Source organism: Chanodichthys erythropterus, chromosome 10, assembly GCF_024489055.1.
Source record: "Chanodichthys erythropterus isolate Z2021 chromosome 10, ASM2448905v1, whole genome shotgun sequence".
Taxonomy (NCBI): Eukaryota; Metazoa; Chordata; class Actinopteri; order Cypriniformes; family Xenocyprididae; genus Chanodichthys; species Chanodichthys erythropterus.
Window position 1 is genome coordinate 41271462 of NC_090230.1, and position 13053 is coordinate 41284514.

The 13053-nt window shown below is 37.1% G+C and overlaps 2 protein-coding genes across 3 annotated transcripts; one reads left to right on the forward strand and one right to left on the reverse strand.

The window, feature by feature from the left end:
* Positions 1-288: 288 nt before the first annotated feature.
* On the reverse strand, positions 289-4235 carry mdh2 (malate dehydrogenase 2, NAD (mitochondrial)). Its single transcript, XM_067399216.1, has 9 exons — positions 4054-4235; positions 2738-2906; positions 2415-2498; positions 2080-2189; positions 1767-1892; positions 1583-1660; positions 1095-1194; positions 759-910; positions 289-598 (listed from the first exon to the last, which is right to left on the reverse strand). The coding sequence occupies exons 1-9, from the start codon at positions 4114-4116 to the stop codon at positions 467-469; spliced, it is 1014 nt and encodes a 337-aa protein (XP_067255317.1). The 5' UTR covers positions 4117-4235; the 3' UTR covers positions 289-466.
* A 3641-nt stretch (positions 4236-7876) lies between these two features.
* On the forward strand, positions 7877-12977 carry ska2 (spindle and kinetochore associated complex subunit 2). 2 transcript variants are annotated; one of them, XM_067399217.1, is made up of 7 exons: positions 7877-7937; positions 9353-9442; positions 9518-9694; positions 9869-9943; positions 11721-11763; positions 11903-12035; positions 12232-12977. In XM_067399217.1, the coding sequence occupies exons 1-7, from the start codon at positions 7908-7910 to the stop codon at positions 12362-12364; spliced, it is 681 nt and encodes a 226-aa protein (XP_067255318.1). In that variant the 5' UTR covers positions 7877-7907; the 3' UTR covers positions 12365-12977. The 2 variants fall into 2 exon arrangements, with proteins under 2 accessions (XP_067255318.1, XP_067255319.1); XM_067399218.1 differs by lacking the exon at positions 7877-7937 and adding an exon at positions 8012-8376.
* Positions 12978-13053: the final 76 nt, after the last annotated feature.

A 13053-nucleotide genomic window follows, 5' to 3' on the forward strand; every position in this document is an offset into this window, starting at 1 on the left:
ATATCCATCATTATCATCTATCATTTAACTATTTAAATACCTCGAAATCACTAATTTGGATAAGCACATGGACAGAGACTTGAATGTGGAAAGTGGATCCTTGTTTAAAAAGAAACATTGACAGCAGGATTACTCAGAGCCATTTTTGTTTATGTAAAACTCATTCACATAGATTTATGGAGTCACTCAAGTTGCATGTTCATAATCAATAACAAAACACAAGTCAATAATAGAATCTCATAGCAAAATAGCAATATTTCGAATAGAGTGAACTGAAATGCAAGGATGTTTAGAGTTGTTAAACAAACCGTTTTATTGATGGCTGGATTTGACCGTTTTAATCAGTACAAAGACTGTCTGTATCTTTGAACATGATGAAATACATTTTTAGGTAACCCGGTTGACATACAATGACTCAGCTTTATAAATAAATGACATTTCACAGGTAATGTGCCACTAGCACAGATCACTTCATGTTTGAAACAAAATCTTCTCCTTTCTTGATGGAGCCCTTCAGTTCATCCATAGCTTCAGCTACCAGCTTCTCCTCAAACGCAGAGAGCTTGCCAAGGCCGAGGTTCTTTTCAATGCCATTTTTCTGAGAAAAGGAAGAGAAATTGAACAAAAAAAAAAAGTTAATAAACCAGAAGGGGAAAAAACAAAACGGAAAGCTTATTTACCAGGTTGTTGTTACTTTGACCTTGTATAATTTGAACATAAGGTGAAGTAATATCTAAAGATGGTATAGCTAGTCTTACCCCAAGCAGGAGAGGTGTAGAGAAGTATTTGCACTCTGTTTCCTCAGATCTCACAAATGCACATTCAACAACACCCTCTTTTCCATTCATGGCATCGAGAAGGGAGAATGTGAACCTGGCTCCAGCATAGGCCATGGACAGAGTTGCCGAGCCTATGAACAGAGACGCATTCAGTTTACAGATACAAATTTCCAGATCTTTTCAGTGGTATTTTTACTTATCTAAATTAAGCTTCTGCACACAAAAAAAAATAAATAAAAATGTTGCCAGCAACATGAAGAAAGCCTCAAAACCAAAAACAAGCAATCAAACAGCATATAAAAATTCAGTTCTCACCTGCACCAGCTTTAGCCTTCACAACTTCAGTTCCTGCTTCCTGGATCCTGCCGGTCAAAGCAGATAGCTGATCTGCAGGGAACTCAACCTTGGGTGTGCACTGAAAACAACACAAAAAGAAAAAGAATACACATCTTTATCATTTCACCTAATAATCTAAACAACCTGTCTGAAAGCAAAACTGCTGCACAATGTGACAGTCATAGCCAATCAGAAGATATTTAACATTTACACAGTACAGGATTTAAGACCAATGAATTTGCACAGTGGATGGGGATATGCAGTGCAATGCCACAGAAATAAAGCAAGCAACCTACAAAATATCATGCCAAAAACTTAAATTGACATTAAAATAATAAAAAAAAAAAAAAGAAAGAAGAAAAAGAAAAGAAAACACAGCTTGTCTTTAGCTAGTCATTGTGATATAATACTGTTCAAATGCTTATTGAATAAATGATAAATTATGTAGTAATGCAGGTTCTCCTCACCTGTGAAATGAGAGGAATGATGGTCTTTCCTGCATGACCTCCAACCACGGGCACATTAACTCGGGCGGGATCAAGGCCCTGTAAATATTTCAGCAATGGTGACAATGAAATAACTGCAGGTGATGACATTAAATAAATAAATTTGCACTTAAAAAAAATCAGTATATAAGTTTACAGAACTCACTTTGAGCTCAGCAACAAAAGTGTTTGCTCTGACAATATCCAGTGTTGTCACACCAAAGACTCTGTTGGGGTTGTAGACGCCGTGTTTCTTCATCACCTCTGATGTGATGGGGATAGTGGAGTTCACCTAAAATTTACAACATAGTTTAATAATACAGAACGTGTTTTACTATATCAACAATTATCAATTATCTTAATGGGTGGTCCAAAGCATTATCAATTGATATATACAGTATATACACAGAGATATAGTGTTATACACCCTTTTGACCTTTGAGCGGTTATAAAAAAAAACCCTCAGACCTAATACCTACAGGGTTTGAAATGATGCAGATCATGGCCTGAGGGCAGTGACGGGCACAGGCATCAGCTAGTGTGGCCACAATGGTGGCATTGGTGTTGAACAGGTCATCACGGGTCATACCTAGAAAAAGGACGAAAAGCACAATCTTCTGAAATTTAAAGAAACCCACCAGAATTTCTCATTTATAAATGAGCCCATTTACATCACCAAGACCTTGTATGTTTAAGCTAATTAACATTTTTTGTTGAATATCCCATGTTACATTCACACAAATAAAACAGGTTGCAAATGCCATTCCCTATAAATGCACTTAAAAAAATAAAGCAGAGATAAAAATATACCCACCAGGCTTCCTTGGGACACCAGCAGGGATGACAACAACCTCACAGCCTTTCAGTGCAGCACCCAGCTGATCTGCTCCGATGTACCCTGAAAGGCAAGACAGTGAACACTATAGCAGACCAATTTAAAGTGAAAAAAAGTGGTGGGGTTTAAGCGAATTAAATTGAGAAGTCTAGCATATTTAACCAGATAAAATTATGTTGTTTTGACATTTTAATTAAAAATTATGGGTTTAAAAAAATTACTTGATTTCTCTACAAATACTAAAAGCTCAAAAATAACTATCAGAACCTAAGGGGCTTGTTGAGCCAAAACCATTTCTGTACCTGTGACATGGGCTCTGGTCTCGATGTGACTGAGGTCAGCTGCCACTCCAGGAGTGTGGGCAATATCATACAGTGACAGTTCGCTCACTAGAGGGCTGTTCTTCAGCAGGAGGGACAGGGGCTGCCCGATGCCACCTGCAGCGCCCAAGACAGCTACTTTCGCATTGTTCTACGAGAAGAAAAAATTGCAATGTGTCACACAATATGTGCTAACCCACCCTACTTATATCAGTAAAGTGCACTTTGACTCAATAGGCCATTAAATTTACTGCTTTGTGGAGGAATCATTAATCATAATCTGGTCATCATGAAGTGATTAAATCAAAATATGGAACAATCTGTGAATAAAAATGTTAAACATATTTTTGTCTCTCTACGTTTACAAATGAAGGTCACACAAACTTATTTTTGAACTGGACCTTGGGACTTTTTTCAGTCTGGAAATATGCAAGTGGGAGTTTTTACTACCATTCATGCTGAGAAGTGGGAGGGTTTAAACCAAGTGATTAAGGATTCTGTAAACTGTTTAGACAGCACAAAGGAAGTCTGTATGGCATATGAATGTGTTTAGTGCAAGCTTATTGAAAACTAACTAACTAGACTTATACCAATGGCAACTAACTGCATGCATTGCATTGTGTTAAGGACAAAAAGGAATGCAATGTGGGTGTCATGGTGTATGGGGAATATAAGTAAAAGCCTTTAAAAAGCCCAAAGTTTAGTTTCATGAAACATATCAGATGGTGAATCATCTCAGTATCACTTTTGCCATTTTGTGGAAACACACAAGCTGCATAAAGCCTGATCTCTCATTAGAGATCAAGACACTTTGTGGTACTTGCTACACAACAGTGAGACAAGTAGCTGATTACAGTGTTACAGTAATGACCTTTCAAAGGGGGGCAAGTCAAAATGATACCATCTCTAACCTGGATGATCCCACACAGACAGACTAAACGAGTTGGCAAGGTCGACTAAAAACCTTCTCATGTCAAACAGCAGGTTTTCAACTGGATTCACAGGTCATACTTGCAACGTCTATAAACGTTAAGACCATATGACTAAGAAATCACATTGCCAGTGTGCTGGCTAAATGCCAAGCAAGGTAACTTCTAGGTTACCTGGATGCGGGTTTTCTTAACTTAGTTTCAATTATATTATTGTAGTCTATGGGTTATTAAGGACCACGAATCAATAAAGTAAAAGTACATTTGGTTTTGATTTCAGTTTGACATGTTAGCGTCACTATACACTCGCATACATCATGGATGCTAATGTTAGCGCATTCGCATGTTAACAAATATGAAGGTTTTTACCTGGGAGGCGGTGGACAAGCTCCGGGCGAGGGTGGCTGTTGGTCTAACGATGCGGGAGAACATGTTGGCTTGATTTTCTGTAAGTGCTTACTGTTTTAAAATTAATGTTTGATATAGAGCCCCTCCTGACTGTGACTCCAACGTCCTCTAACGAGCAAACCGGGGGAGAACAAGTTTACGGTGCAACCAAGCTTTGTTGACGCTAGACCTACTGGCCTTCTCTGATTGGTGTAGCGGTGTGTGTGCAGAGCTGTGATTGAATAGACATTTTGTCAGTCATATTAAATGAGGCGGGGTTTACTACCGCTTACTCTTTCAATGGCCGTTCACATTCTGGCGGTCGATTGGTCCGTTTGGATGAAACGTCATAGAAACTTTTTCAGCCCTCTGATTTTTTTTATTTCTATTTAAGGACAGTAGTGCAACGTTTATACTGTTTTAAAAATCTGTTTAAATAAACATTATTAAAAAAAAAGAAAAAAACTCTTGGCCTGTTTAAAAGTAGAAAGTTACCCTGGCCTGAACATTACACAATGGATAATAAAACAAGTCTCTTGCTATATTTACAAGGCCTGGGACAAAATGTTTGAGTACTATTATTTATTATTTAGTACATATTTATAGTATGAATACTGTGAATTGAGTATGAGTATGAATACTGCGAGAGTATAAACACTGTGCAGATAGAGTATATATAGAGTATGAATACTGTGAATAGAGTATGAATACAGTGATGTAAAGTATGAGTATGAATACTGCGAGAGCATAAACACTGTGCAGATAGAGTATATATAGAGTATGAATACTGTGAATAGAGTATGAATACAGTGATGTAAAGTATGAGTATGAGTATGAATACTGCAAAAGCATAAACACTGTGATAGAGTATATAAAGTATGAATACTGTGAGAGTATAAACACTGCAGATAGAGTATGAATACTGTGAACAGAATATGAATACAGTGATGTAAAGTATGAGTATGAATACTGAGAGAGTATAAACACTGCAGATAGTGTATATATAGAGTATGAATACTGTGAATAGAGTATGAATACAGTGATGTAAAGTATGAGTATGAATACTGTGAGAGTATAAACACTGTGCAGATAGAGTATATATAGAGTATGAATACAGTGATGTAAAGTATGAGTTTGAATACTGCGAGAGCATAAACACTGCAGATAGAGTATAGAGTATGAATACTGTGAATAGAATATGAATACAGTGATGTAAAGTATGAGTATGAATACTGTGAGAGTATAAACACTGTGCAGATAGAGTATATATAGAGTATGAATACAGTGATGTAAAGTATGAGTATGAATACTGCGAGAGCATAAACACTGCAGATAGAGTATAGAGTATGAATTCTGTGAATAGAATATGAATACAGTGATGTAAAGTATGAGTATGAATACTGTGAGAGTATAAACACTGTGCAGATAGAGTATATATAGAGTATGAATACTGTGCAGAGTCTGGCTATGTTAGGTATATAATTCTAAATTTTCTGCATGCACATAGAATAATAGGATTTCTTTTTTCAACAAATTCTGTAGTATACAACAGAGCTTACTGCAAGGAATGTATTCCATACTTGACATTTCAGTGTGATGTACGAAAAAGAAGTTACACCGATCAGGCATAACATTATGAGCACTGACAAGTGAAGTGAATAACACTGGTTATCTCTTCATCACATCACCTGTTAGTGGGTGGGGTATATTAGACAGTAAGTGAACATTTTGTCCTCAAAGTTGATGTGTTAGAAGCAGGAAAAATGGGCAAGTGTAAGAATTTGAGCGAGTTTGACAAGGACCAAATTGTGATGGGTAGACTACTGGGTCAGAGCATCTCCAAAACTGCAGCTCTTCTGGGGTGTTCCCAGTCTGCAGTGGTCAGTATCTATCAAAAGTGGTCCAAGGAAGGAACAGTGGTGAACCAGTGACAGGGTCATGGGCGGCTAAGGCTCACTGTGTGGTCAACAGAAGAGCTACTGTAGCTCAAATTGCTCAAGAAGTTAATGCTGGTTCTGATAGAAAGGTGTCAGAATACACAGTGCATCGCAGTTTGTTGCGCACTGGGCTGCATAGCTGCAGACCAGTCAGGGTGCCCATGCTGACCCCTGTCCACCACCGAAAGCGCCAACAGTGGACACGTGAACATCAGAACTGGACCACAGAGCAATGGAAGAAGGTGGCCTGGTCTGATGAATCATGTCTTCTTGTACATCACGTGGATGGGCGGGTGCGTCGCTTACCTGGGGAACACATTGCACCAGGATGCACTATGGGAAGAAGGCAAGTTGGCGGAGGCAGTGTGATGCTTTGGGCAATGTTCTGCTGGGAAACCTTGGATCCTGCCATCCATGTGGATGTTACTTTGACACGTACCACCTACCTAAGTATTTTTGCAGACCATGTACACCCTTTCATGGAAACGGTATTTCCTGGTGGCTGTGGCCTCTTTCAGCAGGATAATGCGCTCTGCCACAAAGCAAAAATGGTTCAGGAATGGTTTGAGGAGCACAACAAAGAGTTTGAGGTGTTGACTTGGCCTCCAAATTCCCCAGATCTCAATCCAATCGAGCATCTGTGGGATGTGCTGAACAAACAAGTCTGATCCATGGAGGCCCCACCTCACAACAGGACTTAAAGGATCTGCTGCTGGCATCTTGGTGCCAGATACCACAGCACACCTTCAGGGGTCTAGTGGAGTCCATGCCTCGACAGGTCAGGGCTGTTTTGGCAGAGAAAGGGGGACCAACATAATATTAGGAAGGTGGTCATAATGTTATGCCTGCCCTTGTGTATATCAAATGTGATCTCCTTTCTGATTCTTCATTTGATCTGTACGGAAGAGGATTAGGGCCAAGCAATAATAAAAAAATAAAACCATCTCGAGATTAAAGTTGTTAAATTTCGAGAAAAAAGTCGAAATAAAATGTTGAGAATAGACTCATTAAATTACGAGAAAAAACTCGTTAAATTTTAAGAAAAAGTTCGAGATAAAATGTTGAGAATAAACTTGTTAAATTAAGAGAAAAAACTCGTTAAATTTCGAGAAAAAAGTCGAGATAAAATGTTGAGAATAAAGTCATTAAATTATGAAAATAAAGTCATTAAATTACGAGAAAAAAAGTCGTTAAATCATTAGAACAAATTCGTAATTTAACGAATTTGTTCTCGTAATTTAACGACTTTTTTCTCACAATTTAATGACTTTGTTCCTATGCTTTATTCTCCTCAACATTTTATCTCGACTTTTTTCTCGAAATTTAAAATTTTTCTCATAATTTAACGACTTTTTTTCTCGTAATTTAATTACTTTATTCCTCTACATTTTATCTCGATTTTTTCTCGTAATTTAACGAGTTTATTCTCAACATTTTATCTTGACTTTTTTCTCTAAATTTAACAACTTTAATCTCGAGATGGTTTTATTTTTCTATTATCGCAAAAGTGTTTTGTTTTTTTTGTTTTTTTTTACAAAAAAAAAAAAGGATTTAAAATGCAAAATTTGATAGTTTTAATAGTCAGCATACAAACTATTAAACAACTATTAAAGCATAACACAAAACTGAAACACAATACTGTTTTATCACCCAATTCAATATTCATATTCACATACATTTATAAATAGTCTGCAGTGTACATACTCTGTAGTACGTACAAGACAGTAGTAGTACGTTAAAATTCCATCCCGAACATACCACCCCTTTTCCGCTCTTTCTCCTTCCAAACTGACCAATCAAATTCCAGGCGCTCTGACAGCTGACCAATCAGATAAGGTTTTGCGTTCTGCTGCGAGCTTTATATTTCCGGGGCTGCTTTAGGAATGTAAACTATTCAACATGGAGACAGTTGATAAGCTAGAGGCGATGGTAAGCTGTTTTTTCAGCCAGACGTTTCCATCAAATGTTTTCCCTTGTAAACTGACCGTATGCGTCTAACTGTTAATAATACTGGTGCCTTTGCATTAGAAAACGTAATATAGAAAAAACATGAAAAATTAAATGTTCTGTATATTCCTCTGACTTTCCCTCAGGTTGGAGGGGAGAAAATTACGAAAAACATGTAGCTGGATGGCTAACTGGTGCCACTGCTAATGTTATTATTTACTCATATTTACAGCCATATCAGTCTTCATATCATTAAATTACTGTAATGCGCATATTTTGAAGCGAAACCATGGCATTCAGCCTGAAAATGTTTATTTGGTTCGACGGTGAGGGGAGTGCGGGAGCGGGAGGGCCTGTGCGTCTGTCCGCGAAACTGCGCGCTGCAGCCCGAACTTACTCCTCCTAAACATTATTCAATACGGTAATTATATATTTATAAACAGTTCGGGTTTATATACACCAAGTTAATGTCGCAGTTGTTATTACTGATAAAATGTTTATAAAATGTGTCTATTTCTTCTGAAAGACGCACAGATCTTTGTAAAAGTTTAGTCTGTGAGGATTCTGACAATTTGCATGTCTGCAAAATCTTATAAAAGCCATTTTTGCTATTCATGATTTTAGTAAAACTTCAAAACTGCATTAATATTAAATTTGAGTGAGTTTAAATATCACGAGGAAGAGGAGGCGATAGAGGGCGCAGTATTAGCTTGCCAGAAATTGTAAACACTCACTTTTAAAATGATTGCCCATATTATGCAACGTCTACATATCTGTATCTCACCAGTAATGTTTATATGAAAACTGTGTTCTTCTTCCCAGGCTTTTAAATGACATTATTTACATGATTGGATATTTCATCATGCAAAAGGACCACCCTGAATGCGAACTGTCTGTCCAGTGCCCCTTTTATATTGTACTACTGATAACCCAGTTATTAAAGCAGTGCAATGTTAAAAGGGCATTGGCCAGGGATTTTTCTCAAAGGTAGGGTCAACAGCATGGCCAGCCACATCAATTGCTGTTAACAGGTGCTCTGACTTCATTGCACTACTGTATTGGACAGCTAGCAGTGCAATAGTATTGTCAAAGCATCTGAGAGCAGCTTTGCACAATGTTTGAAACTTTTCAAAGACGTGCACCATCTCAGTTGGCATATTGTTGTTTGTTTTCTCTGTTTTACAGGTCATAATGTCTAATACTAATTCTTGGGACCCTATCAGTATTGCCTCTGCTGTCCACTGTGTTCAGAGTAGTGCAATATTGCTAATAGGGTTTCAAGTTTTAGATCGTACCCTCGTTCAGATGGGCCAATAAATGCTAAACAACAATCAACTCCTGACCATAATCTTCTGAACGCTTACTGAATGATGGTGTTTAGATCTGTGTCCTTGTAGTTCCAGAAAGCAGAAGCTGATATAGAATATGTGGAAAAGCGGCTGAAATTTGACTTCATGGCAAATGCGCGTGAAGCGGGCTCGTTTGAGGTAATTTTGTATTCGTTTATTCATTTTAAATAGTGACCGAGTCTGTCTTTCTAAGTTTGTGGTTGTGGATTTCAGGGAAACCCCGTTCAGTTGCTGGAGAACCTGACGGCGATTAAAGCGCGCCATGCGGCCCTGTGCGCTCAGGTGGAGGAGATTGCAGCGGAACAGAAGCGATCCATGGACTCCATACGAGCTCACTTGGATACGACAGTACAGCTGGTTGAACAGCTGCAGAACACCGCAGATGTGCAGGTATTCATTCATCAACAAGAGCCCAAGTCTAACAAAATCAAAGGGTCCTTGTCACTAAAGGCCATACACAATGATTTTACCATAGTTAAGGAAGTGTTTTTTGAAAAATAAAGTAGTTTCGTTAGGTTTGTGGTTCGGACTGTTTGTGTGCTAATGGGAATTCTGGTGTTCAAGGTTCCGCCACTGACAGAAGAAGAACAAGAAGCGAGAGATGCTCTCTGCTCAGCCGTTGCCACTTTAAATGTAGAGGTTAGACACTTAAACACTTTTTACCATAATTACAGAACTACACTACCGTTCAAAAGTTTGGGGTCGCAAGATTTTTTTTATTATTATTATTTTTTTTATGTTTTTGAAAGGAGTCTCTTCTTTGGTGAATAGAAAGTTCAAAGGGACAGCATTTATTTGAAATGCAAATTTTTTTTTTTTTTGTAAGTGTCTGTCACTTTTGTTCAATTTAATATGTCCTTTCTGATCGACAGTATCAATTTCTAACTTTTGAACAGTAGTGTATGTATGTACAAGGCTTGACATTAACATTTTTGCTCACCAGCCACTATGGCTAGTGGTTTTCCAAAGTTACTAGCCATTAGCCACAATTTTAACATTGATACCATGGGAAAAAACTGCCATACAGATATATATTTTTTTTATGTCATAATTTTAATCTGCTGGCACTTTTAAGACCTGACCATTATACTGTTACACGTGCGTTAAAGGTGCATAGTAAAATAACAAAGAGTTCAGTACATGGAAAAGACATACAGTGAGCCTCAAACTCCATTGTTTCCTCCTCCTTATATAAATCTCATTTTTTAAAAGACCTCCGAAGAACAGGCGAATCTCAGCATAACACCGACTGTTACGTAACCGTGATATTTTAACATGATATTTTATTTTAACATGATATGATAACATATTTTTGGTGATATTTGTAAATTGTCTTTCTAAATGTTTCGTTAGCATGTTGCTAATGTAATGTTAAATGTGGTTAAAGTTACCATCGTTTCTTACTGTATTCACGGAGACAAGAGCCGTTGTTATTTTCATTTTTTAAACACTTGCAGTCTGTATAATTCATAAACACAACTTAATTCTTTATAAATCTCTCCAACAGTGTAGCATTAGCCATTAGCCAAGGAGCATAGCCTCAAACTCATTCAGAATCATTGTAAACATCAAAATAAACACTGTACTTACGTGATTAGACATGCTGCATGACAAACACTTTGTAAAGATCCATTTTGAGGGTTATATTAGCTGTTTGAACTTTTTTTATGTTGTTTAAGGCAAGCGCGAGCTCTTGGGGCATGGAGCATGAGAATTAAAGGGCCACACACCCTGAATCGGCTCATTTCTAATTATGCCCCAAAATAGGCAGTTAAAAAATTAATAAAAAAAAATCTATGGGGTATTTTGAGCTGAAACTTCACAGACACATTCAGGGGACACCTTAGACTTATATTACATCTTTTAAAAAAAGTTCTAGGGCACCTTTAAAACATAACCAAAGTTCCTCTATAAAATGTCTATATTTTGACTTTTTTTTGTGTGTGTGTGTATTTGACGGTTTAAGTGCTAAAAGCAGTGAAAAACGACTCTATTTAGTACTGAGCAGCAACATTAATGCTCACGCTCTTTGGGTGTGAGCCCAAAATCTGCAGGAATGAGTACAATGTGCAATCCCACGCCAAAATTCAAGCCCTGTAACACCAACAATATTCATACGGAGCAAATGAAACAAGTGAGAGATATTTTTGACAACATTGCTCTTAGTTTATTATTTCAGATGCCTTTTTAAAAGACTACAATTGAAAAATGTATATTTAGGTTATATATAAATTAAAATGCAACCCCCTAAGTGTCTAGTAGGAGTGACTGCGTACACACCACTGCTGAAATCTACACGCGATTGGTAGGTGTTAATGTCAAGCCCTATATTTACATATTAAAATGTAAATATTTTTGAGCTTATGAAGTGAAAGCTACTTTTTGGCTATTTGTGAATGGTTTTTTGTTTCTTTAGGCCGTGCCGACATCAGAACCTCAAACTCAAGCACAGTCTGAATGTAAGGACAGAAGAAAACCATAATTACATTGATGTATAAATGAATAAAGCAGCTGTAACTTTTTCTCAATGTCCAAGGTGAACAGCATCTTTATCAATCTCAATAATTCTAATATATAGTTGTTTTGTATGTCTTGCAGCAAAGAACATGCATGAAGAGGTGTCTGAGGGGACATTTGAGACTGTCCCGCGGAGTGTACGTGGTAACTTGAAGCTGAATGACCTCAACATGCTCTATAAGCAGTTATCCGAGTACTTCTCAGATAAGAACAGGTTTGTCTAGTCATTTGTGCAAATGCACCTTTAACACTGAGCCTTAACATAATTAATAATGTAGTGTAAATTAAGGCAACCACATGATTTGGCATATACAGAGAAAATGGGGCAGTCAAGGGAAGTTGTAGCCTAATGGTTAGAGAGTTATCCACAGCTGAGTGTTTTCTAATGCATTTGATCTAACTATTTTCAGGGGGCCAATAAGCACTCAGAGGATGAAGAAGTTGAACATGAAAGTCAGTGATTCTGCAATGAAGACCTTACAGCACCTTAAACTTGTTGAGCTGGATAAGAAAGGACTTGTGTCATTGCTGGCAAGAAACTGAGAAACAAAATAGATGCAACCCCATCAAAATTTGTAAAGCCTCCAATTACTTCCACATGTGTTAGTAAAACCCCTCTACGTACACTTGGATTGGATCAACAGTTTAGAACAGTAATGATGGGGTACATTTCAGAAACATTTGTCCATAAAGTTCAGTATATCCATTAATTGGGATTGCATACAAAAGAAACTAACTTTTATCAGTCTTTTTAAGGAACAAACTTAATTCTGGCTGTTATTTTTTTTTGTCCCATTCCTTCTGTGTAATGTTATGCTGCTGTATTAAATTATATCATGACCTGTTGAGGAATCAATAGATTTGTACAAGAAAGAAACTGTACAGCATAAGAGTTTATATTTTTTGTAAAGTTAAACAGGTGTTTATGTGACTTCAGATAGACAAGATCTCAGTAAAGCAAAGGAGACTGTATTTGAATGTAAGATTCAGTATATTATTATTTTTTTTTGTATGCAATAAAATGTCTTTTTTTATATATATGTGTCCTTTTATGTAGATGCTTTACTAAACGTAACAACAAATGGCAATACATTTTCTGTAGCAACAATACCAAAACCTCAAATGGAACATACAAATCATTAAAAAACAATCTTGAACAACATTCATCTGTTAGTCAATTGTAATATCCACATTCAAACTGTAGATGTGCATATGTTAAGAACAAGTTTGAA